The following is a 27,114-nucleotide window of genomic DNA, read 5'->3' as shown; positions in this document are numbered from 1 at the left end:
CTTGTCAGGGTGTGTGTGCGCGCGCGAGTGTGTGGAGAGCGGGGTGGTTGGGGGTTAAGTGCGGAATCCTTCGCAATTGCAGACTTTCAGGCCATTTATTTGGGGCCTCGAGAAGGAGCAGCCAAGAGGCGGGCTGCCCTGCTTCTCAGTTCGGTGTTGGAAATCCCCGAGCAAAGGGCTTGGTCGCCGTCGCGTGCCATTACCATCTGGCCCCAGGCCGCACGGCCCCGTTTTCGGGAAAAGGCCCTTCGACCTTGCGGGTCACGCCGCGGCCTCGAGCCCTCTCCCCCAGCCCAGGTGCGGTAGGGTGGGCCGCGGCGAGGGCAAACGACTCCCCAGGCCCCTTCTGCGGCTGCCGCCCGGTCACAAGGACGCGCCTTCCGCACCCGGGAGCGCGGAGCGGAACGAACCTAGGGGTGCAGCGAGGGAGGTGCCGAGGGCAGTAGGTCAGCGCCCCGCGGGGCAGGTGGGCGGGCCCAAACGTCCTCGAGCAGGCCGGCCAGCCAGTAGGCGGGCGCTGGGGGCGGGCCGGCGGGAGCGCGCGCCGCGCCCCGCAGCGCCCCCTGAGGGGCGGCGGCGGGAGCTGGTTCCGGCTGCGCGCGCAGCGGTGGTGGCGGCGGCGCGATCGGCAGGGCTGTAACCGTCGTCCGTCCGGTAGCGGCTGGAGTGGCAGCGGCGGCCGGGCGCAGCGCGAGGCGACGCCACAGGGCAGCGGCGGCAGTGGGGCCAGCGGCGGCAGCAGGGGACGCAGCGGCGGCCGCAGCAGCAGCAGCACGACGGACTCGTGTACACGCGCCGGCGCCGCCGCCAGACCGGGCCGGGTGTCGCGCACCGAGGCTGGGGGGGAGTCGTCGCCGCCGCCGCTACCGCTACCGCCGCCGCCGCCGCCGCCGAGGTGACTGAGGAGAGAGGCGCCTCCTCGCTCCCGCCGCCGCCGGACTTCAATGCCCAGTCTCCAGCTCGCCAGCGTGAGTGCGCTTCTCCTGGGCGGCCCCGCGCCGGCTCCCGGGGACTCGGGGAAGGGGAGGGCCGGAGGCGCCGCGGCCATTAGTGCAGGCCCGAGACACGTCCCCGGAAGGAGGGCCGGGCCGGGGCGGGGGCGCAGCCGGGAAGCGCGGAGAACGCGGGCGGGTGAGGAAGGGGGGACGTGTGCAGTGGGGAGGAATGTGTGTGGGGGAAATGTGCGTGCGTGAGGGGGAGAGTGAGTTGGAGAGGGCTGTGTGCGCAAGTAGGGGTGAGGCGAGAGGTGGGAGTGGGAGAGTGGACGGGGAGAGCTGGGGGCAGTATCTGGGGGAGTGTGAGTGTGGGTGAGAGTAGAGGAGAGGGAGGGATGGGTGGGGGGAGAGCGGGAGCGGGGGAGTTTGGAGGGGACAGGATCTGTGCGGGGCGTGAGGGAGTGTAGGGGAGAGTGAGTGAGTGCATGAGAAGAATGAGTGGGGGTGGCGTGTGGGAATGAGTGAGCGAGTGTGGGGAGACGAGTGAGCGGGAGCGCGGGCTAAATGGGAGAATGAGTGAGTGGGGGACGGAGAGTTGAGTGTGTGGGGTAGAGTGGGAGAGATTGGGGAGAAGGTGAATGGCAGATGAGGGAGTGTGGAAGGGTGTGCTTGTAATTGTCCGGTGTGTGAGCAGCCATCCTGGAGGCTGTCCTTGATACGTGTGTATGGTGATTGTGAACCCTGGTGCCCTGAGTCATGGAGTTCTTTCCAGGAGCATCGTGTTCCTGGGTTCTTGGGTTAAAATCTAAGGAAGGGTATAGGAGTCTTTTCTAGCAGCACTATCATTTTCTGGTTCTGGGATTTTTAAAAATAAAGGTGTTTTTTTTTGGTTAAAATTTCCCTCATGTTCCATGACATTGACATGCGTTTCTAAATTTGTCCAGGATATGGTTGCCATCCCGCTCTAGTACGGGGCTCTGAGAGCTAACTAAAACAAGCTCGTCTGTTGCCCAGGAGCCTTAAGCTCTTGCCTTTAGAAGGTTCAGAAGCATAGGCTGTTCTGTAAAATACTGCTAGTTTTTCGAGTGAAAGGTATTTATTGTTAGGTAAGTAGAAGTAGTATTTTTTTTTTGCCTGTGGTTCTTTCCTGCCCTTTTGGAGAAAAGCTTTTAAGAAAATATGATGATGATGATGATATAACGATGATGAAGACCCTTAGGCTTGTTTGTTATTTCCCAGATAAAGTGTCTAGCAGTTCTAGCATCCCTGTAAGTATTCAGTAAATGCTTGTTTGGAGTTACCAAACTACAGCCACTGCTGGATTAGAATAGGGAGTTACTTGCTGCCATGCTCTCTGTATTTGAGTAGTTTCAGACAGGAAGTGAGTAAAGTTATGCCTTGTTCAGTGTGCAAAAGGAAATTAAGGCTACAGAATGACACATTTGAAGGCTTCAGAATCACTTGCCAGCAAACCATTGTGTAGGTGAAGAAAGAAGTTTGCCAGTATTCTGATCTTGACAGATTTAAAGTTACTTCATGTTGGCTAGTGAACGGACATTGTCATAGATTTTTCCTAGATCCTTGTGTTATGAAAGCAGAGGTTTTTGATGAAGAGTACCTTGATAAGGGTCTTACATTTTAATAATAGGGAAGTCTCTTAGAAGTTGCAAATCTTTCCATACAATTAAGCAAAGATTAGGGTGGTCCTCTTCATAGTAGAGGTAGTAGAATTATAGGCAAAAGCATTGATGTATAATTAGAAGTCAGAAATTACATTTTTCTTAGTGTCCTCTTTCTCAGTCACTAGCATGCTGCTTTCAGAAATAGTAAAAAGTATTGTTACTACTATTTAGTGGGGGACCAAATTAGTATTACGTGCCTGCTGTGCACCAGGTGCTTTTTATATTCTCGTTTTATTCTTACAGCTACTGTAAAGGTGGTAGGTGTCCTCATCTGCATTCATTTGGTACATACTGAGTGGTTTCTATCTGCCAGGCATTAGGGATACAGTGATGAACCCTCATTGACTTACCATTATGAAATGAAAAGGTACAGAGACTCCAAGAGGTTAACTAACTTGTACCACGTCACAAGATAGTAAGAATTGGAGCTGGATTAAAAATCGAGGTCAGTCTGATTCCAGAGTTCTTGATTTTTCCACCGTAACATTATGACCCTTGAAATAGGTTGTCTCACTTCGAGGTTTTTCATCCACACAGTGACCTAGCAGCTTGTACAGGTGAGAGACGTTGAAGATAATGCAGAAGACTGAATGGCTGGAGGCAAGGGGATCATTTAGAAGATGCTGACTTGAGGCTCTTTGGGGCCTAAACTAAGTTTTTATGTGGGTGGAGATTCTGCCTTGAAACTCTCTAGAGGCCCCAGGGTGTGTGCTTTGAGACAGAGTTTTTATGAGGCATCTGGGATATGTCTGGGAGAGGAAAGTCTGATTAAAGAAACCCAGTAGACTTTTTTTTTGGGGGGTGATGGAGCTAGGGGGAGGAAGAGTGTATTTACTGGGGCTAAGAGTCAAGTTATCACTTCTTTGGGAAAGTCTTACTGTTCAGCTGTGTGGGATAGTTTCTTCCGGAGATTGTGAAGGTGATGTGAGAAAATATATGAAAGCACTTTGTTAATTATAAATTGGACTACAGATTCAAAGTATTACCACTAAGACTTTTCTACTAAGGAACAGTTTAATTGATATATTTAGTAGCTGGAAAGAACATTTTAGAACATCTATACAAATGAAAAATTGTTTAGAACTGCTGAACCGGGTATATTCTGACTCAGAACAGCGAAAGTCATACCACTCCCTCCATGAGTCAGTCAAATAATATTTAATTTGAACAAACCAAATTTATAGGCAGAAACCATTTACAACATCATTGAACTTTGTGGCACTAGGGAAAAGTAAACGTTTGAATGTTTTTGCATATAACTTTTTCTTAAAAAGTCTGAGACGCCCATATTTATAGTTTACTTGAAAAGACATTTGTGTGAACAAGGTTAAACATTTATTCTTAGGATTTAACTTATTTATTTTGTCTTTTAAAAGTAACATTTCTGTGTGCAGTAGTTACAGAATGCTTTGATTTTGAGACACAAAGTTGAAATTTAGTAGAGTTATTTTACAGGGTTTGTACTGTTCCTTTTTGTTGGAGTGTGGGATTGGTAACCACTGAAACCTCTAGAAAAAGCTTTTACAAATAAGATGCAGAGGAGCAATACATAAATTTTTAGCTGTTGCTCTTGGAAGAGAGAAACTTAAGTTAGAGTGAAACCTAACTTTGGTTGATTTCTTCAAGTGCTATACCATCAACTATACTACTATGGGAGTTGGGGATTTTTAAAGATTTGAGCAGTTGGAAGTCAGGATCCATAGTTTCCATATGGTAGACTTAGTTAATGTTTATTGAGTACCATAGTGGTAGAGATCTGAAGTCGGGATATTTGTGAAGTCAACATTATGCATTAGATTTCAACATTCCCTTCATGAGAATCTTTTGTGCTGATTCACAAATCATCTAATTTAAAATTTGTAACCTGTAAGTGGCCTTCTTTCAGTTTTACAGATAAGGAAATTGATTTACAGATCAGTCGTTGAATCCCAATTTTGAGATCCAAGTTAAAAAGTATCAGTAAATAGGTAGCAGTGAATAAAAATAAAATTTCTCTCTGAGGCTTAGAGTACTTAAATCTCTGGCTACATTTTTTTAAAATTAACTCTAATAATTTTACGGGGAGCTATGTAGGAGTTCAGTAGATGTTGAGGAAGTTGGCCTTTTTTTGCTTGAAATTTAGGTTTTTTTTTTTTAAAGGATACTTTAGTTAACTTGTATACTTTTTCTGCTCTTCTGGGAATATTACTGCTTTGATGTCTTTCTTAACACACTAGTTGGGTTATATAGAAACTGATGATGATTCTCTAAAAGCAAGAATCTGATGTTACAGTTCAGATAATTTTGTACCTTGGGTTTATTAAATGAACAGTGGGTGCCTCTAATAATCATTTCTTTCGGAAATTGTGATCTGAGTCTGTTAATCTGGAATGAAATTTTATCCATTTTAACTTCAGAACTAGTCTATGTATGGAGGTGTCTAGTAGCTTTCTCCAGTTACCTTTTGTTTTATTGACTGAACCATATTCTCTAGCTTTTTTGACTTCACTCTCGTGGGATTTGAAGCCTTATAGGATTGCTTTGGTGTAGAGCACAAGTGGATTTTTGTATGTAAATCTTCTGCACGTTGGTGCTGTAGAAGTCTAAGCTGAACCCACAGTTAATCTTTGGAGTTACCAGTACTTAGGTGAGAAAATGACCCATTTCCTGTACGTCTTAAGGTGGTTTTCTCTGCACTACTTAGTTGTTCAATCAGTATAGATTTACAGGGCACAAAATCTTTCCCAGAAAAATAACTGAGGTTTTGACAGATTATACCAACAGTTTTTATGTGACTTTAAAACCAAATGTTTTTTGTTTGCCCACATTGATTTCTTACCCATACTTTCTATAACACAGCATCCACTCCATTTTAAGTGGCGTGGAAACTAAATTTTGTCATTTGAATATAAATTTACATTGTACAACATTGCCTTTTTAAACTGGAACCATTTTTAAGATTAAGTTTTTCTGTGACCCTTTCTTTGCTAGTTGAACCAGTTTTGAAAAAATATTTTGACCTTTAGAATGGGCTTTACCTTTAGAAAATTGGTGTATTGGTGTATTTAATTCCTTTCATAGTATTTTTGGGTTGAAATTTCATTCTTCTCAGAGAATGTTAATTCTTTTGGCATAAAATGCACACATGATATATTTGCTTTAGCAGATCAGATAAATTACTTTATATTTTTATTTCTGCAGTGGTAAAAAATGTTGGCTCTTAACTAATGTATTGTTTGACAAGAATTCAAATTCATAATCAGGTCTGCTTTTTTCTAGTTATCCTTTAGTTTTAGTTGAGATTTAAGCATAACTTTTTTTTTTCGCACTTGCAGGAAAAATTCACTAGGTTATGCCACCACAGTATTTGTAAATTGGATTTATATACATATGTTAATATTTACTTTTTTAGTAGCAAAACAAATTGATATATTTTCTGCTTTCCATCATTGTTGAAAAGCCTAGCATGAAGGAACAGAGTAACTGGTTAGTAGAAGGATATGAGTCATTGGCAGGATTTGTCAGCAAATGGAGAAGGATGTGATGGAGAAACAATAGATTCTAGTGACATTATTCTTCATTCTGCACGTGTGGTTACAAACAAGTTTCCTTTTGATTATTGGTTTAAATTATTCAAATAATTTAGATCTTTCTGGATGAAAAGATTTTTTCAAATTTAAGTCATAGATTGTATCCTGAATTGTTTTTCTAGTGAGATGACATCTTCATTTGGAGGTCATCAACAAGTAAAATTTAGTTAAACTCGTATCTGTTTATTAGAAAAAGTAATTCAGCTGTTAGGTAGGAGTAACTTGAAGGCCTATTTTTGTGAAGCTTGTTGGTAATTATGGGGCTGCTCAGTATATATCCAGAAGATGCCCACCAATATGACAATATTTGTTTTCTCTCAGTGAGCAGAGTTGCTCCCTGACTGCTACTGTATTTTTAAATTCCTAAGAGCTTTTATTGTATTTGAGTGGGTCTGAAATTCTCTGCATGGTCAAGGCCTCCCAGAGTAATCTAAATCAAAGACTCAACTCCTTTCTCATGCCATGCTCTGTGGCTCTTCACTATTTCTATCAGTCTTGTCATAAAAGCTTTCTTTCCTCAGTCTGTTAATCCTTCTCCATTCTAGTCACACTTACTTTGTGTCTTCAAAATATATAGCATTAATATGAAATTTTAATGTCCCTCATCAAATATTTTTTACCCACATTGATTCTTCTAGGATCTTGATCCTGGACAGTGTTTATATGGTGTGCACACAGAGCGCCACGAATGCTTGTTGTAAGACTGGATGTGCTGCATTTTAGTATCATTCAGAAGTGGTATATTGTCCCTCATCTGAGTAGACATTTGGAGGAAGAGGACAAGAAAATTCAAGTTTTAAAAACCGTTTCCATTCTTTAAGTGGGAAGAGAAGGAAGGTGAATCTATCATATTGAACTAAGCTAATGAGCAAAGAATAATAACTCCTTGACGTGGCTTTATAGAGGTGTTTCACTATTTTTATTTCACATTCATATGTAATGTGAAGCAACTTTGTATGGTTTTTAAAGATTGTGAATATTGTATTTTACAAAAATAAACATAAACATCAAGCCATTATTGGACAATTAGTGGGTAGACAGTATATTTTAAAAGGCTACTAGCAGCTCCAAATAAATGATTTGGGTTCATGTCTGTTAATCTTGTACTATACTCAGTACACAAAGAGATGGCTGTGAAGTATACTGTGATTTACAAAAAGCAAGTTTAGGAGAGGAAGTGAAGTATAACTTACCCAGTTTTAGGGGAAACTTGGACCAAAATGTCCTAACAGCAGAAAAATTTCTGGGGCTCAAACAAAATAATTTACACTGACAAAATGTAATTTAGACTGTTTTTATTGTATATCCTTTACATAGAGAGCTTCTCCCCACCCCTCTTTCAGTGGTGAATACTTGAACAGGACCTTTAAATATGCTCAGTACATTTGACAAAATGAGGAAATGAAAGAGTTAAGCTGACCCATAAACTGCTAAGCTCTGAAACATGTATTTTAAATAAGGCTAACAATAGCCTGGAAGTTTTTGCTTTGCATGCTGCTCCTGTGCTAAGGTTATTTTGAAAGGTGATTCAAATAACCTTTTCCCAAGTATCTGTTTTGCAACTTCAGGGAACTTGCAGCTGTTACAGTCATTCTAACTATCCTGATATAGCTCAGAAAACATTTCAAAGTGTTGACAGGGTGAATCCAGGTGTCCTTTTGGATTTTGAATTTGCTTTATTACAATTGAAGTTCAAAATCTCAAATTTTTTTTGTTAATGAAATAATCGACTCATTGGTTCTGGGTTAATGTATGTATAGTGATATTGGAAACTGAATTAAAATGATTAAGACTTAAGTTGTTCTCCAGGAAAATTATTTAGCCTTTTGAGTTTATAAAGAAAGAAGGTTAGGAAAGAGGAAAGTAAGTATTAGGATTCATTTTTATGGGAATGTGTTTGAATTTGAGATAGTTCTTATTGTATAAAGCTGGTTTCCACAGTTATTTAGGAAAAGAATGTGCTTAAGCTTTATAATAAAAAGGCTTGGGTGTCTTAAAGTGCACATAAACTCAAGTATTTAAATATAAAGCCCATGGAGAGAAGAGCCATGATACCTTTTCCTGGAAATGAAAGTATGGATGGATAGAATCAATTTAATAGAGTTATTTAACTTAATTTTTGAAAGATTCACTGAAAACAGATTAATGCCCAATACTAGATTGTGCTGTTAGGATTTTTAATGTTACTACCAGTATTCAAATAATTTTTTAGAAAAAGTGGAAATTGGCTCTAGTGCTGTTACCTCCGTTTGAATTTTATTTATGAAGGGGAAAATAACATTTTTGGAGAAGAGATTCAACTGGAGAATTGCTTATCTTTAGAGGAACAATGGAGTACAAAATTAGAAAGTAAATATTTTCAAATGTGGCATGAAAACACTTAATGCAATTTTTGTCTTAGTTATTTGTAGAGGCAGGAATTACTAGAAAAGGACAACTAATCCAAATTTGAAAACCACTCCTTTTCATTTGTGTGGGAACAGGACCCACAGGACTTCAGTAAATAACTGTCACTGTTCTCAGAAGCAGGTGTGAGTGTTGGTTAATTACTTTTCTTTCCTTTCTGAGAGGCATGCCGTGTATCTCCTGCCTGTTCTGAAATGTTAAGATATTTTCCCACTGTCAAGGTCATAATTTCTTTTTATAGAACTGATTATTGATTTCTGTACTGGAACTTGATTCTCGAGTTCCCTCCTTAAATGAGGAAGTGGAAAAGTGGGAATAACCAAGGGAGTAACTATGAGACTTTTCTTTTTTAAACAATAAAGAAACATCTGGCTATTTTTAGCTTGTTTATGATATTTTGGATTCTAATTTGTGTAGTATTTAATGGGTACCTTTTTTCTTATCAACTCCCCAGGACTGTAGTCAGTAGGGGAGTAAACTAACAGTAATTTGAATAGCCTTAGTTTAAGGAGCCAGATATATTCAATTTTAGTTTGATAAATGCAACAGTAAAGGGATGAACAAAGGTAAGTAGCACAGAACAAAGGTGTTTCTACAGGGCTCTGATGAGTTGGGGGGGTATGAAAGATGAGTAAAATTTCAATTTGAGAAGTTAACCAAAAGATGAATGTTTACAGAGTTGAGTTCTTGTAGTGTAAACATCTTAAGATACTTTTTTTTCCCCTCAAATGGTTAAAATGCAGTAGACACAGTAGTACCTTTAAAGAGGAATTTTCCTACTTTTCTTCCTTGATGATTGTGAAGATTTTATGGTCTGTTCTCTCATAGTCTCTGAATATTAAGTTAGGCTTCTTTGAGTTCTTACAGTTACGCAATTGCTCTTTTTTTCACAGACCCCGTGTCTGGTCTGTGGACAAATCCTCAAAGGTATATCTTGAAATGGATCCCTTCTTACCCTCTCTGCTGCTACTACCCTGTTCTTACCTACCATTATCTCTCTCCTGGATTATAGCAATAGGCTCCTACAGGATCCACCTGCTTCTACCCTAACTACTTGTATAGTCTGGCTCCACGTAGCAGCTACAGTGGTCCTTTTAATGTTAAGTTGTTGCTTTTGCTTGAAACCTTCTCATTTTTTTCCAAATAAAAGCCAAATACTGTATTTATGTTCACATAAGGTACTTGCTTTTCTGATCCTATTCATCCTGTTGCTTTCTCTTCTCCAGTAGCACTCTTGCTGTTTCTTGAACACTCCAAACATGGCTCCACCTCATAACCTTTGCAACAGCTAATCCCTCTGCCTAGAATGTTCCCTCAAATATCTATTTGGCTCACACCCCGAGGTCTTGGATAAGATGTCGCTTTTTTCAGTGAGGCCTTTCCTGATAGCCTTATTTACTGTTGGAATCCCCACTCCTTTCTGGCACTGTAGGTTCCCCTACTCTGCATTTTTCTCTTAGCAGTGGCATATTTTGTCTGTCTTTTTCCTCGTACTAAATATAAGATCCATCCTGACGGGAATTTTGGTTTGGTTTGTATACTACTCTTGCTGCACCTGTAAGAGTATGTGACACGTAGTATATATCCACTAAATAATTGAATCAATTACTATTCTTAACTAGCTAAATTCCAAGAAAAATGTCTTAACTCTTCATGAGAATGAATTATTTTCTATTGACAGATTATTCTTATTTTAAGGCCAGCACAGGTTTCTTTGAAGTGAAATGAATTTGTTTTAGGAAAAAATTGATGCAAGGTTTTTGTCTTACATACAGTAGTATTATGCTTTCATGTTGCTTGTTTGTAGAAGCCAAGATGATTCAAATTTGCCTGACTTCCTGTAGAATTTCTGGTAAGAAAGTAACAGTAAATGTATGCTTACTGTTCTTCAGATCTTAGAGCTTTTAGATTTTACTTTCTTAAATCTAGAATTTTTTTTGTGCATTTGTTATGTACTGTTTTAATTTGGTAAATATTGGCATAACCCATCAAATTAGAAGGTTTATCATTATTTTAACTTGGAAATAGAATGTAATTTCTCACTGCAAAGCTTGATGTGAGTGAATTGACAGTAATTTTAAAAGGATGTCCAGTAAGTTTTGGGTTACATTAAATGGAGCTGATTTTGTAACACTTCCTCATGCCCTTGAATTCTTTATATTTATATTTGAACTTAGACTTAGTTGCTAAAGCAGGACCTACGTTTTGCTCAATAATTTAGTATCTTTAATAACACAGAAGAAAACTGTCCTTCTGGAATTGTGTAGGTACAGGCCTGCCTGGGATAGAGGCTGCTTGTAGTCCCATGATTATAGCACTGTTAAGAGTGTAGTTAAATTGTAAATCATCGTAGTGTTATCCTAGAATTAAGAAAAAAATTAAGGTAATATATATGCATGGAAAAAAATCAAAACAGTTCAAAAGCATAAATTATGATAAAGTAAATAATAATGCTCCTGGCCTCCATCTCTAGTCCCCTCCACCCCCAGACAATCAATGTTAGTTTTCTTTGTAACTTTCAGATAGTCCATAGGTATGAAAGCAGGTACGGTACTCATAGTTATTTCTATATGTACTTTTCATACTGTCATGTACCTTGCTCTTTTCATTTACTGGTGTCTCTTAGCTGTCTTCCCATACCGTTTCATATAGATCTGTTGTTGACTTCTGCATAGTTGTCCATTTTAAGAATGTGCCATGAATAAAAAATAGCTATTGTATTATTTCATGTGTTTTGATTTTTTATTCTCATTTAGGTAGATGTTAGCGGTATTGACAATGGGCATTTAAACTTTAGCATACTCCTATTCAGAGTTTTGAGTAGTCTCTGTTGTGTTATTGACTTAGTTTTCACTGGTAGTGCACTGTCTTAGCTTGGTAGGCCTCTGCTTACTTGCTCTTCTAGCCCACTTTTCATTCTTTCTCCTTTTCCTTCCTCCTTCCTCTTCTTAATTTAAAAGGATTTCTCTGCCACAGACCATACTTTCTAATCCTTCCGTGAAGTTATATTCTTTTACTAAAAATGGAAATTTGCCTAGGAAGTGGAGGTGTCCCAAATTCAACATTTTAAAAGTTAGGTTCTATAAGAGATACAATTAAAGGGTGCAGAGAATGTTTGGATGCTTATTTGAATTTGACTGCTGTTATTTGTCAGGTAGACCAGGTAAATCTTCCTCACCTGGTAAATGAAAACAAATACCAATTTTTACTTAAGTGGATAGAGCAAAATTAATGCCAGATAGTCAACTTCAGAAAAAAGTTGTCCTGTAAGGTGTACAGGTGCAGAGCTTATGTTAGACAGCTCGGTAACTTTTGAGTACTTCCTAGCTGTGGTAGGTTGTTTATGATTTTTTCAGACAGTTTGCTTTGCATTCTTATGTGTGTTAGGGGAATTAACATGAGTTTATCTGAATTGACAGGTGCAAGAACATTTAACTGCTGATGTGTAGTCTCTTGGGGGAGGGGAGAGAAACAAGCTTGCTTTTATCATGTATCTGCTAACATTGATATAATATACTGCATCATTTGGCAGAAATTCTTTTGCTGGGGATCTCAGTATGGTGTTAAGAATTGAAAATCTAATAATGAATTATTCTTATCTCTTGAAGTGGTCCTTCCAAAATGAGTCAGGAGGAATAAGATTGGGGTAAAGCTTGTTGGTTTGCTGAGCAGACAAACCCTGGAGACTACATAGAAAACTAAATGCTAGAACTGTAACCTATTAAGGCTGGCCATCACTCCAATGCAGGTCTTTCAGTGCCTTTACTCAGCTGACACATATTAGCTGTGTTAACAAAAGGGGTACAAACAGGTGAAAATTTTCCTTGTGTTTTGCCTTTGCACTGCATGCAAACCATTGTTCTTTGAGTAGTTACTTTAATAATCTTTCTCTCCTCATTATAAGGTCATAGAGTTGCAGATGAACGTCCAAACAAATATTTGAAGAAAAGTTGCACTTGCATGAAAAAGATTATGAAAAATGCGGGGGTACCTCCACTTGTCAAAATTAGAAAAATAAATAGGGAGTTAGGAGACCTGGGTTCTTGTCCTTGATCTGCTACTAATTAGTATGGTTTTAGTTAAGTCATTTTAGTTAACTCTCTTGATCCCAAACATCATCTTCTTTCTTTGAAAGATCAGAGTTGTTGATTTCCAGTTTCTCCTAGCTTTAAAATTTCTTGACTGTCCAAGGAGTACTCAATAAATATGTAACCTAAGGTAGCTGCATTTTGGGGTTACAGCTACAAATACAAGTTAGTAAGAGTGGTGGTGTATATATATATTTTTTAGTTTGAATGGAGAAGTTTTGTGTCTTTAACCATGGTGTGTAATTCATTCTGCTGAAGTATTGAAGTTACTGAATGTATTAAAGTCTTAGAATGTCATTTTGAATTTCCTTTGTATCTTTCATATTTTAGGAGTGTTTTAGTTTTATGTCCATGATTATATCACAAATATGTTACTTACGAAATAAAATGCCATATTGTAAAAAGACTTGAGGTTTGAAGAATAGGCATGACGGTTTGTAGGCCTAGGTTTGTTCTTATCTGTATTTCAGTTTCTTCCTTAAAATGGTTCTCTAGTCATTATCTTTCATGTCTTTTTCTGTCTGGTTGCAATCATCCTTTTTAGAGAGTTCTAAATAAGCATTTATTGGTGGCTTAGGGAAGGGGCAAGTGAAAGGACTTAGACCTTGTCCCTATTTCCAGAGGAATTTATAATTATGTTGATACTGTGACTGAGCCAGCTAGAAAGAATACTGTGTTTCAATGCAGCAAGCCTAAAATAATATTAAAAATTCTGCCACTTCTTTTTCTTGTCTTGTTTTTGAAAGGGATTAATATTTGGTCAGGAAAATGCTGTTTTAATCACTGACCTTTAAACGTTTTGGTATTCTTGGGGTAGTGATGTGAGAAATAGTAAAAAGGTAAACTGGACTAGAAATGAGATGATGGGATTTATACTTTGTGTCAGCAGGCATTATCGTACATTGGAAAAAACGAGATTTATGGAAGACTTGGGCTTGAATTGGGCTCAACTAACTCATTCACCTTAGACAAGTCACTTGACTTTTCTGATCCTCTTTCCTCATTCCTCATAGGTAGTAACAACTACTCAGAGTTGTGAGGAAAAAAAGGAAATTTTTTAAAGTACTTAATGAACTGGTATCATAATTGGGGGCCAGTGTACATACTTTGATAGAAAGAATTAAATCTTCAAAGTGGAGTTTTGGTAAATATCTTCTATTCATTTACAGATAATACTTACTTTAAGCTAAGTTTATCTGTGAAGGACTTAACCATCAAAGCAGGAAAATAAGATTGTTGTGAACTTTTTGAAGAGTTATGGAGGAAAGGCTTCCTTAAGAGTCTTCTAATCATTTAAAAATGACTTAAAGTGAATTTTAAAATTCAGTCATTTAAAAATGACTTGTTAGAAATAATCTTATTAGCACAGAAACTTTGTTGAACCCTGTTTTGAAAAGACATACTTGAGTTTTAAAAGTACTTTGGAATTTCTAACTTTTAAAACTCTTGGTATACACTTTTATCCTGTTCTTTATAGAAGGCAGTAATTTAGAATTGGTGGCATTTCAGATGTCTGTGGGGTCATAAAGAATTATTCTTGACTTTGGGTATTGTGTTTACTATGCTATCAACCTCCAGTTCATTTTACTTATGCTTTTTTCTTCCAGGTTTTTCGTTGGAATATACGTTGCACATTTATGGCGATTCTGAGCGTGAGGGCAGACTTCTGCCAGGCTCAGCACAGCGTTTTTGCTGACAAGTGAGCTTGGGGGTTCTATGTGCCATAATTAACATTGCCTTGAAGACTCTGGACACCCAGACTGGCCTCAGAAATAGTTGGCTTTTTTTTTTTTTTATTGCAAGCGTATTTCTTTTAATGACTCCAGTAAAATTAAGCATCAAGTAAACAAAAGTGGAAAACGTCTACACTTTTAACTTGTTTCACTAGTGCCTAAATGTAGTAAAGGCTGCTTAAGTTTTGTATGTAGTTGGATTTTTTTGGAGTCCAAAGGTATCCATCTGCAGACATCGAGGCCCAAGTTGAATTTGGATTCAAGTGGATTCTAAATACTTCTGCTTATCTTGAAGAGAGAAGCTTCTTGAAGAATAAACAAGTTGAATAGAGAAAACACTGATTGATAATAGGCAGTTTAGTGATCTTTTTAATGTTTTCTGCTGTGAAACATTTCAAGATTTATTGACTTTTTTTTTCCATTTTCCCCATCACACTCACACACGCACGCTCACACTTTTAATTTGCCATAATGAACCGTCCAGCCCCTGTGGAAATCTCCTATGAGAACATGCGTTTTCTGATAACTCACAACCCTACCAATGCTACCCTCAACAAGTTCACAGAGGTAAGACTGTAGCATGGTCTAGTTTTTGGATTGATTTATAGGTAACATCCCAATAAAAATTAACACCATTGTAAAGAAATCTCCTATCACAAAGCCGTTTATTTTTGTGATTAGAGTATGGATGGTCATCCTATCAATTTTTGTTTGAATTGGGTTGAATTAGTTTCAAATGATTGTTAAGAGAACATTTATGAAATTTGGGGTGACCTTAGAGATCTAGTTTTGTTTTTTCTAATATCCTTTCTGCATTATTAGTAGTTCTTTTGTCATGCTTTAATTCAAAAAATCATGAATGTTAATGAATATTTAGTATATATCCAGCATTACAATAAGCGGTTTGTATGCATTGTATCTTTTATTTCTCACAATAACCTTATGTGGCTTAGAGACCATTATTACATCTCTCTCACAGATGAGAAAACTGAGGTTCAGAGTGATTTAGTTATTTAGTAATTTGCCTAGAGCCATGCAATATGTGGTCGAACTGTCTCTGACAGTAAAGCCCATGTCTACCTCAAATATGCTAACTACTGTTGATGAAAAGTTATCCCAGAACTACTTAGCAATAGTAGCCATCATATACAAGTAGTCATTCCTTGGTTGTTCAGTTTGATTGTGATTTCTATTACTGTGTTTATGGAGTAGACTCTGCTGGATGAACTCGTAGGGATTCTAAGTTCACTCCTCTCATTTTACAGGTGGCAAAACTGAGTTCAAAAGAGGTTTTGGCTTGCTTAAGGACACAAATGTTTACCATAAAAAATTCTACCATAACCTTTCAGTGAATGGCTACTGTGGAGTTCATTTTAATGTGATTTTATTTGCATTTTAAAACTTGTAAAATTCCTGACTCAGAGTAATAGTAACAACTTTCCTGAGTCTGTTTCAGAGAGCCTTTCTGTGAAAAATAAAGCCCTTTAACAAGTATAATTTTACTCCCTAGATAATCAAATGATGGACATTTCTTGTAGGATATCTCTGTTACTGCTTATAATTCCCTGAGCTTCTTAACTTTTTGTACACAGTATGCAAGTTGATTCCTGGCCTGTGTGTCCTCAGTTTGTTCAGTCACCTTTAAGCCTGGCTGCATTACATGATACCATTTTCAGCCTGTGGATTCCTTTGCTATATACTCCAAAAGGAGTAGAGGCCACTGTCCTGCAACTATAAAAAGATGTTGGTGGCTTCTTGAAGATAGGTAGTCACTGGATTAGGCATTACTGTAGGAAAATTTTTAAAGGAGCAAGGCTTCTGGCTATAATTGTGTTAGTTGGCTTTTAATATAATACCACTTTTTAATCTTAATGTCAAAATTACTTGTTTTCTTTAAATTAAAAAAAGCATTAAGTACTCACTATTAAAAATCAGAAGATAAGCCGAAGACAATTAAAAAATTCTTAACTGGCTTCTAGATGTTTTTCTCTGCACATATGTGTATATTTGTATATATGGATAGGAAGGATCACACTGTATATTTTACAGCGTCTTCCCCTAGCCTCTTCAGTATTATTTTTATAGCTGTCATAGTATTCCCAATGCATGTGCCATACTTTATTTAACCATTCTCTTTTTTTGACCATTAATGTTTCTAGCTTTTCACCATTCCAAGCAGCCTGTACTGAACAAGCTGGTACCTAAATCTTTGCGTATATCTTTAATTATTTCATTAGTATAGATTTTCAGAAATAGCATTTCTAGGTCAAAGTATATGTGTACTTTTAAAGTTTTTGTTTTATGCTACCAAATTGCCCTTTATTTATAGGAGGTGAATCTTACTAAAGCTTCCTTGAGTGTGCAAGAGTGTCCCTTATATATGTTGCCACAATGAGAATGATTTTGATCTTTGTCTAAGAATGATGTCTCATTGTTTCAATTTATAATAGTACATTTTTAAAGTTTTGGGTGCAGATTCTAAAAGCAAGTTCCCTTGTATTTATTTTTCTTTAAAGGAACTTAAGAAATATGGAGTGACAACTTTGGTTCGAGTTTGTGATGCTACATATGATAAAGCTCCAGTTGAAAAAGAAGGAATCCACGTTCTAGTGAGTGTTGTAGTGTTTTAATTTTTCACAACAAGCAAGTTGTACCTTATGAACATAGATACATGAAAAACATGGCACTCAGTAGTTTACATTTATAAGCTTATATTGGACTTTACAGTATTCAAATCATCTTTTAAAATCCCTTTGGATTGGCAACTTTGTTCATTTATGCCCACGTAGTCTACATATGCATAGTATTTTCTATAAATAAAAAGCAAAATTTAGTGCACACTTATTTCAAGAAAATGGAAATTGTATTTTGTTTTCTCGAGGAAATTAATGCTTTTGTTTCTAGTCTATTAGTTTGAAGCTAACTGAAAGAAATTTCCATCAGATGCTCTTAAGTCACATGGAAATGTTCTCTCTCACTTTGCAAGTACAAGTTACTTAATATTTTGTGGGTAATTTGTAGGGGACAAAAAGGTGAGAGAAGAGAATGGAGAGGGAGAAGGCATCTTGCTTCAGAATAATCAGCAATAGTTTCTGACACTTTTTGGTAGGTTTCTAAGAAGGCTATGTGTGATTAAACTTTCATAGTTCAGTTTAAATATAAAGTGATGGGGATTATTTTAAATTAAATTCCTCCTTATCTCCTAAATCTATTTAATTATTGGAAACAGGAACCTCAGATTAGGTAAAATTTCATACCTTTTCTTTCCTAAATAGTTGTCTAAATTGTAGGAATATACAATGAAATGACCTTGTGGGTCTTAGTTGTCTTGAAGCTGTTTGATCTGATTGTGGGGAAGCAGTGTAGTAGGAAGAGAACTGGAGATTTTTGAAGTAGTTGGTTAGGAAGAAAGTATTAAGAAGATACTGGCCCAACAAAGATCCACGCACTGCTACAGCTGTAGATGCACTCATCCCACCAGTTCCTGGACTTGCCATGGGAATGAGGAAGGAGATATCTAAGCTGGCCTGTGCATACAGTAAAACAACAAAATTGGACTAGATCTATACTGTTGGAACTCAACCAAGAATTTGGAGAAGTGCAAATTGTAGCGCTCCAAAGTCTTACAACTACAAACTATTTATTGTTAAAAGAACGTATGGCATGTGAACAGTCCCCAGGAATGGGTTGTTTTAATTTGTCTGATTTCTCTCAGACTGTTCAAGTTCATTTGGACAATATCCACCATATCATAGATAAGTTTTCACAAATGCCTAAGGTGCCTAACTGGTTTTCTTGGTTTCACTGCAGATGGCTGGTAATCACAGATATGCTTTGGTTATGTAACTATACTCCTATTATGTTAATGTGTGTGTGCAATTTAAGTAGTAGCTTAAAACCTATACATGCTGAAGTTACTCTACAAGAAGATATATCAAAGAAATAATCAATCTTCCCATGTTTTCTTCCGCCTGCTACTTCTATAGCTTTTCTTCTTCCTTCCTAATTACAACCCTTAAATAGAATTCGTGCCTCATATCAAATTTACCGAGTATCATAATTCTTCCAAGTGGTAAAGATACCTCAAGACAAATGCTGGGCATAGAAGCCACAGGGCATAAATATGCAAAGAAGTAAAAAGCTAACTTTTTCAAACAATAAGGCTTCTCTCTCACTTACCAACTTCACATTTCCCTGTATGGCCCCGGAAGATGACTGGTTAGCCAGAGACGGGTAAGATTCCTCAAGGGAGGAACAACCTAAGACAGGCACAGTCGCAGGGGGGCCATCAGGTGAGAAATTGGGGATCAACAGAGGTGAGGCTTAGAACCTCACCCCCCCGTTCTGAGAGAAATCTTCTGCATATGTGGATGTTTTATTGCCCTGGTCTAGCTTGGATTAACACATAGTCTACAGGCACACACCTGATCATCTACATGTGCTCTCTTACAACACTAAACTGTTTTCTACCTTTATCTTGTATCTACCTACCACTTCAGCATTTTATTAAAAATAATAATAATAAAGAGAGAAATGTGGTATCCACATATAAATCAAGTATAAAAACCAAATGAGTATTCATATTTGAACTGACTGTTTATAGTTCATAATGCATGAGCAAAACCGAAAGTTTCTGTGATGACTGCCCTTGTACTGTTCACTATGTAACTTATTCATTATGTAAGAATTTGTTCTACATGTAAAAACTTGTTTGTTATGCCTCAGAAGATTGGAGACTGACAAAAATTAGGCTTGGGGTGGAATAATGATTGTGCATTGAGCATTGACTCCCCTATACAGAATTTTATTGTCGTTAACAACCATTTGATCAATAAATATGAGAGATGCCCTCACAAAAAATAAAAAAATAAAAAATAAAAAAATAAAATAAAAAAAAAAAGGGACAGACTTCCAATAGTAAAATAAATTAGTAACCGGGATGTAATGTATAGCATAAGGAATATAGTCAAGATATTGTAACAGCCTGGTAGGATGATAGCTGGAACCTAGAATTATGTATATAAATGTTCTACCACTGTGTTGTACACTTGAAACTCATGTAATGTAATACTGTGTGTCAACTACCCTTCAATAAAAAATAATTATTAAAAAAAAAAAAAAAAAAAGAAGATACTGGTATAAAGTTATGTTCCTACTTTGTATTGAGAGGTAGTTCTGTAGTCTTGATTGCATTGGTCAGTAGTTGGCAAGGCAGTTCATGCAAAGAAAACCAAACGTCCTGTTGGTAAGCAGTCTTGTCTTATAAAAAGTTTTCTCACCTGAATTTTGGTGAAAACACAAAAATGAAATAGTTAAGCATTATGTTTTTAAAAAATGTATATTAATAGTATAGTATGGTAATACTTTGCTTGCATTCTCATTTCTAAATGACTTTAAGGTTCCTTGGCTGGAAATCACTGGGCATCAGTAAAAACATGTGTAAAACATAGCCCTGTGTTTAAAAAAACTGAAAACTAAACTTGAACTTCTGAAACTAGGCTGAATACAAGTTCTTTTTCCTGTGTTGTGAGTAGGTTCTGCAGTAGGTAGATGAGAAATCAGTTTGTTCTGACAGATGGCAGGGTGAGAAAATGAACTGTGGACTGACCATAGTCTGTTTGAGTCAGTAATGTTGGTAAACACCTTTATGAAATAGAAAAGAACCAAAGAACTAGTTTGTAGAAGATAATGGTAGGTTTGGGATTTATTCCAGGCCTTTAAATCCAGGCTTCTGTTTTGTTTTAAATAGCTGTGATCAGATAAAATTAAAGGTCTAACTTAAGCTTGAAAAAACAAGGACATTTAGAATTAAGTTTAGAATTTCTTTCCTTTTCCCAGACAGAGATTTTAAGGCAGATTTGTTAATTTACTTTTGCTTAGATGAAGAGAGTTTGGAACACTTTATAAAAGGATACCCCTGAAATTTGACCAATGCTATTAGAAATGCGAGGCACATTGGAAAAGCCTAATGGTGGTTTTTCAGCTATGCCAGTTTGAAGTTCAGATGCTTCTAAATTAATACTTTAATGATTTTTTGATAGAAATTACTTATATGAGTAAGTGAAGCATGTTTCATATTATTGTTTCTTAACTAGGTGCATTTTAGGGAATATCAGATGAAGTAAATTCTCAACTAAGGTACTTAGTCATTTTACTGCTATTTACAGTTAAATTCTGTAGTGACATTTATAATTATAACACTGATAGTCCTTTAATTATGGGGTATAGTTGACAAATCAAACATAATGTGCTGTCATGGCTAATGGGCTATGTGAAATGTTCTAGTGGTGCTAGTAATGTGTGCAGAATCAATTTAGCACTCACTTTTTTCTTTGTCCTTTTCTAGTATCTTAAAGGATCCTTAGTCAATCTCATTAGAATAGTCTTAGGTTTAAAAAAAATTGTAGTGTTTTTGCATTTCTGTTCTTGAAGCTGGATAGGAGAGAGGGTATGTAAAATGTGAATCCCCCCTCCCTTCTTTCTTCAAAGTTTCTTTGTGTTGGTTTCTTGGGACCTCTTGCTGGGTAGCAAGGACGATAAACCCCTGCCTGTATTGTGAATGCACATGGGGTTGGTCTTAATTAAAAAGAAATCCAAATCAATGAATATAAGAAGAGAAAAGAATACTTTAGAGAAAGGTTTCCATTTGCTCAGGACCCTATCATATGGCACTGTTAGTTAAATGGAATATGTATAATTTAGGTAGAGCTTTAAAAATATTAACTACTTGGCTTCTTAAAAACATTTAAGCACAGTAGATATGCTAACCTAGAAATTTCTCATCAGACAGCCTCTCTCTACAGAAGAGATGTCATTACTTAAAGCTATTTGGGGATAATCCTCAAAAATATTTGTAGAGACCAGTGAGATACCAGTTGGTATACTTCTTTGCCAGAGTGGAATTTTAAAGCATAATGACAGGTGTGTGTCCTGTCTTATTTTGTCTTGACTTTAATTTCAGTTTTCTCTATTATGTCTAATTACTGCTATGTTCAGATAAAATATTTGTAGAACACTAGCCTCTTATTCTGATAAGAGATTTAAATAAGATAAAATGAGACATGATGCTGACTACACTTCATTGAGAAAGCTAAGTTATTTGCCACACTTGAATTTTGATCTTGGATCATTTTTCAGCGGTGATCAGAATTGAGTTATTAAGAATAGGTATGTATAGTACTGTTAGTTCAATTGGACCTGCCCTGTGTACATACAGCTATTCTGCATTAGGATATTATCCTTGGTGAAAATAAAATGTCAATTTAATGTAAAAGATATTTTCTTTCCAGGATTGGCCATTTGATGATGGAGCACCACCCCCTAATCAGATAGTAGATGATTGGCTAAACCTACTAAAAACCAAATTTCGTGAAGAGCCAGGTTGCTGTGTTGCAGTGCATTGTGTTGCAGGATTGGGAAGGTAAGCTCTTACCCTTTTGTCTGTGAATTAATTATAAAAAATTTCACTTTGGTAGAAATTTACATTTATTATAATATTAAATTGCCTGAAAGGAAAGGAAATGAGAGCAGAAGCTGGTGTAATAATTTCTCAAAACAGCGTTTTGTGTTTCATTGGTTGTCTGATTCTGATGCCATACTAAATGTGGGTGATAATTCAGAAGTTGTTTTGAAACTGATTTAATGTAATTATCTTTGAGTCTTAGTTCAGTATGTGTTTTTTCTTTGCATTTCAAGTAATCAAAGTTCAGGTCTTTGAAGTGGGCAAGAAAAATAAAATAAATGTAGAATTTGAAGAATCTATACATTAATTTTGGATGAAGATGAATGAGAAGTGAATAGGCAGAGGGCAGATGGCAGAACTCTAAACTCCTTAAAGGAGATGTATGGAGAATGAAAATTAACTTTGATTTTAAAATGATTTTCCTTGAGCATTGCATGGAATGGTGTTGCCACACTTACTAACAGCATATTAAATGTCAATTTATGTGTGCACTTTGACTCAAAACATTAGTGCAGGCTGCTGTCGCCTCAAGTGCTGGTGACTGAGGTGTTACCTCTGCTTAGCCCTTTTGTTTGCTCTTTTCCTCTCTTGCAGTGTAGTGTAGTACAATTTCTTCCAGTCAGAAGTTTCAGTCCTTATCCTGATGGGTGAAGGTAGTATTCTCACTTCATTTGGGGCAGTCTTATAACTTGTAGTTATCCTAGGTACATAGTCCAAAGTTGATGCCTTGTAATGGATGTCTTTTAAACATCATTTCCTTTGTCAGATTTTAAAGAAATATACTTACAAAAAGAACTGTTTCTAATTACCAATTCTCTGACACACTCCTTGCTCACAAAAAGGATTATGATTATGTTGAAGAAGTCTAACTCCTTTTTAGTATTTGATGAGGAAATTATAATCGATTTGTAATGAAAATTCTGAGACACTCAAGATAATACATTTGGTCATTAATTTTACTGTAATAGTGGTTAAAGACCATTGAAGAATTTTTGATGAGTATAGTGATGTGAAAATTTGATGTATAATGTGATGTTTTAAAGAGTAAAGGTTTCTTAATAAAGGTTTAGAATTTAGTGCTTTACTAAAAATTTATAATACCATAGAAGCTATAATGATATAAATATTTTTACTGTATAGAAAAAGATCAGATATTTTAGTATATGGGAAAAAGGAGACTCAAGCTTTGCATTGTTTTGATAATATGTAGTCCTGGATTTTAAAATCCTTTAATTCCAAAGACCTGTGGATATTTACAAATGAGTTTCTCTCTGCAGGGCACCTGTGCTTGTTGCACTTGCTTTGATTGAATGTGGAATGAAGTATGAGGATGCAGTTCAGTTTATAAGGCAGTAAGTATGAAGTTTTATGTTCAGAAACACATGAAGCATGATCTTCATACAAGTATTCATTTGTAGTGTGGAGTAATTTGCTGACTTTGGCTTAAAATATTGTTTGAAGAAATCAAAAAGAGCAAGTGATAAAGAGACTCATAATAATACTAGTGGCTTCCAGAGTTAAAGATTTTCTAATTTGGATGGCAAATTTGGACATTGTAGAATAGTCTGGCATATGATTTCAGTATCTTTGAACCTTTAAAATGAATAGCTAGGTGGTAGAGTCTCAGTGATCTAGTGTCTCTTTTAATGGATGTCCCAAATACCTTCCAAATGCAACTTTCTATGAGCAAGAGTGAAGGAAGAATCTATAGAGGAGCAGTTAATCATCTAGGACTCTTTGGTGACCTTTTCAGGCACAAAATCAGGATGGTAGTGCCCAGACAGAATCTTGGCATCAGTTTGGAATAAAGGGCCATGCTATTTTGTTGTCTGAAAATTCTTTCGCAACTATTACCTTGCCCTTTCCCTTTCAACCTTTCCTTTAAAACGAAAAGAAAAGAAAAAAGAAAAAGACTGTTTGTGATAGAGGGCATGAAATGTGTGGTAGCAGCTCTAGGAGGTAACATTTCAAAGAATGCCATCTGTGCCTCCTGCTTCATATAATACTTGTTCATTCATCCTAAATACTTGGTATTAATTCTGCTCTGAAGAATATATTAATGTAATTGGCAAGAGTGTAGTCATATGTTTCTGGATAAACCATTCTGATATTTATTAAATGGTTAATAGACTAATGAAAGTCAGCAAAGAAAATTTGTCTATTCCGTCTAGGAAGGCATAGAAAGTTCATGTTTCTAAGTTAGCCCTTTCACTTAAGAAGTGATGTTGTATGAGAACTACACTGGTTTTCAGCTGTGTAGAGTTAGAAAGGCCTTAGGCCATAAGTAATGCATTTCAGTGTATCAGGCAGCTCTTTTTTTTTTTACATGATAAAGTTTGCCATTCTTGTATTTTCAGAAAAAGAAGGGGAGCATTCAATTCCAAACAGCTACTTTACCTGGAGAAATACCGACCTAAGATGCGATTACGCTTCAGAGATACCAATGGGCATTGCTGTGTTCAATAGAAAGAAATGTAAACGAAGGCTGACTTGATTGTGGCATTTAGAGGGAACTCTTGGTACCTGGAAATGTGAATCTGGAATCTTAACTGTGTCATCAAAGTAGTGATGGATTCAGTACTCCTCAACCACTCTCCTAATGATTGGAAAAAGGAAACAAAAAGAAATCCCTCTATAACATGAATAAAATATTTAAGAAAAGAAAAAGAGAAAGAAAAAAGGAATTAATTTAGTGAAGGATGATTTTCCTCCTAGTGTTAAGTTTGAATTTCTGCCAGGATTGAATTATTTCAAAATCTCCTGTCTTTTTTAACTTTTTCAAAATAGGTCTCTAAGGAAAACCAGCAGAACATTAGCCTGTGCAGAACCATCTGTTTGGGGAGCACACTCTTCCATTATGCTTGGCACATAGATCTCCCTGTTGTGGGATTTCTTCTTTTTTGTGGGGAGGGTATATATTATTCTTCTCTCCTTTCTCTTTTCTCTTTTTCCCCTGATACAAGTTGTAGATGAAATAGGAGAAGCCCTTGTTGCTCTAGATGTGTGTGCAGTCTGGCAGCCTTAAGCCCACCTGGGCACTTTTAGAAAAAAAAAAACATGAAAAAAAAAAAGCAGTGGCATATAAACTATATGATCCAGGTGGTTTTTAGTCTTTATTAATGATGAGTGTTCATGTTAGTTTCTTTTCTTAAAAACCCTATTCAACATTAGGCAAAGTAGCCAAGAGCCTTTTGCTTTGGTTTGTTTTGGAAAATTAGTGGGGAAATGGTATTTTGAGAAGGGTCTCTCTTCTCAGAGAACTTAGCTGAGAGTCGAATTCTTTTCCAACCAGTGAAGCTAAGTGGGTTTTCTGAAGGGGAGTTCTCCAGACCATCGTAAAGATGTGTCCAGGCAGGGAGTTAGTACACTTTATACTCCTTATAGAATTGGACTATGGCATTATTCTGATTTTCTGTCTAATGATGTCAGAGAATGCCAGTGGTTTAAAATTTTTATTTTAGGACTTACTTGTTTTCTGAATTTTCAGGAAGAGTCAAAGGAGTAACAGCAAAGACATAAAATTTTGGACTTGAGAAATACCTGTGATGGGTATTTTCCAAACTGCCCCCTATATGTATAGTTCAGTTTAACCACTGATTGCCTTGTTATTTTCTTACTAGGTTCTTTATGAGATTAAAAAAAAATTGCTGGTTTAAAACCAACAATGCCTAGTGAGTGTGTGTCCACAGGCCGTAACAGGGTAGAAGAGAGACATAGAGCAGCCCAACGAGCCGCAGAGGGACTGTGTTGCTAAAGAAATGGTGTAGTATCATTTTTGCAGATTCTTTGTTGGGGTCAATGTGCTGATCTAGAAAAGCTGCTCTTCTCCTTTGCAAGAAGGGAGTTGTGACTGGGCTACTTTGACAAAGCAAATTGAAGGATACCATTAGGAGCTCTTGCACTCTTCATCTAAATATTATATACTTAATGCTCTGCTTCTAAGAATTTGAATAAAGGCTTTGGGTCATCTTGTCCTGCTGGAATTTGCTGTGCAGAGCCATAAACTTCTCACTTTATTAGGATCAGCGAGGCCAGTAGGAATGGACGGGGACCTTGTTTCACACTGATGATACCTCAGATGTCGGCTGGCTGTGTGAACTGCCTATTTCCTATGCTGAACTTCTGATTTTTAACAAAATGAAAATCTGTGTAGATTCTCTCCTCCCCCATTCCAGAAAACAAAACAAAATAATGCTTTTTGAGACTATTTCTAGGATTTTAAAGTGAAAAATGATGGTACTATTCAAAATTCTTCATTTCAGAACATGACAATAGATTCTTCTAACATAGGCTTATGATCAAAACAGCGTACCCTCTAAACCCAGACAGACGTCTGTTGACTCCAAGGGTTTTGATGAATACCATAACAAACTTTCCTTTGACATGCTCTGATTTTTGTTGTTTGTTGGGGGAGTGTGTGTATGTGCGCGTGTGTATGTGTGTGTGCGCGATGCAGTGTCCACCAGTATCAGTGCCTGCCTGAGTTAGGAAAATTACATTCCTGGTTCTGTGTGAGGAGAAGGGTGTATAAAGCAACATGAAACATTAGCCCTCATTTTGTTTTAAATTACAAACTAATGTTAATTGTTCTCAGAACTGGATTTTCTTCCTCAAAATTTAAAGTTTTTTTTTCTTTTGGATTTAATGAGGTATTGCTAGCTGAAGCCAGTTTGACATGGTGAGAGAGATGTCAGACTGATGAAAGGTATGCAGCCTGATTTAAAACCAAACCCTGAACCCTTTTAAAGAACAATAAAACATATTTTACATGCTCTTTGTGCATTTGTTCTCTCCCCCCAGGTTGAATCTCATTTATGTCTTCTTGGAAAACTTAGTATTCTTAAGGCCTGTTTTGGATTCTGCTAATTACTGCAAGGAGGTTAAATAACTAGAGGTTGGGAAGTTCAAAAATTTCATGCCATTCAGGTGTTCAATATGGGCAAATTTAACTGTAGTTGGACTATCTCAGATACATTTTCTGATTCAGTTCTTGGACACAACACTGTAGAAACTGAGCATCTTATCTCATCCCAAAGGATTTGTTTATACCATAGGTTTTGATTAAAGATCTTAACTTGAACTCTTAACAGTGAGCAAGGAGGAACTTTACATATGAAATTAGAGATGAGGAATTTCCCTTAAACCATGGGTAAGCATCCATCCATCCATTCAGACAACAAACTTATGTGCTGAGGTACTAAGAGTGAAAGATAAAGACACTGATCCCACTTTGGAGGAC

At 37.2% G+C, this 27,114-nt stretch overlaps 1 protein-coding gene across 3 annotated transcripts; it reads left to right on the top strand.

The window, feature by feature from the left end:
* The first annotated feature begins 573 nt into the window (after positions 1-573).
* PTP4A2 (protein tyrosine phosphatase 4A2) lies at positions 574-26,647 on the top strand. 3 transcript variants are annotated; one of them, XM_057499938.1, is made up of 7 exons: positions 574-968; positions 9,486-9,519; positions 14,288-14,980; positions 16,930-17,022; positions 21,703-21,833; positions 23,153-23,227; positions 24,233-26,647. In XM_057499938.1, the coding sequence occupies exons 3-7, from the start codon at positions 14,885-14,887 to the stop codon at positions 24,339-24,341; spliced, it is 504 nt and encodes a 167-aa protein (XP_057355921.1). In that variant the 5' UTR covers positions 574-968; positions 9,486-9,519; positions 14,288-14,884; the 3' UTR covers positions 24,342-26,647. The 3 variants fall into 3 exon arrangements, with proteins under 3 accessions (XP_057355921.1, XP_036741030.1, XP_057355922.1); XM_036885135.2 differs by lacking the exon at positions 9,486-9,519; XM_057499939.1 differs by lacking the exons at positions 574-968; positions 9,486-9,519 and adding an exon at positions 10,426-10,444.
* The last annotated feature ends 467 nt before the right edge of the window (positions 26,648-27,114 follow it).

This window comes from Manis pentadactyla, chromosome 4 (genome assembly GCF_030020395.1).
Source record: "Manis pentadactyla isolate mManPen7 chromosome 4, mManPen7.hap1, whole genome shotgun sequence".
In the NCBI taxonomy this organism is placed as follows: Eukaryota; Metazoa; Chordata; class Mammalia; order Pholidota; family Manidae; genus Manis; species Manis pentadactyla.
The sequence above is the reverse complement of the archived record's forward strand: the minus strand, read 5'-3'. Positions and strand labels throughout refer to the sequence as shown.

Bases quoted from the DNA above. Each gene is read 5' to 3' on its own strand.
- PTP4A2 (XM_036885135.2), top strand. From the start codon at position 14,885: ATGAACCGTCCAGCCCCTGTGGAAATCTCCTATGAGAACATGCGTTTT. The intron at 14,981-16,929 runs GTAAGACTGTAG...TTTTCTTTAAAG, and splicing joins CCCTCAACAAGTTCACAGAG to GAACTTAAGAAATATGGAGT. The intron at 23,228-24,232 runs GTAAGTATGAAG...TTGTATTTTCAG, and splicing joins GCAGTTCAGTTTATAAGGCA to AAAAAGAAGGGGAGCATTCA.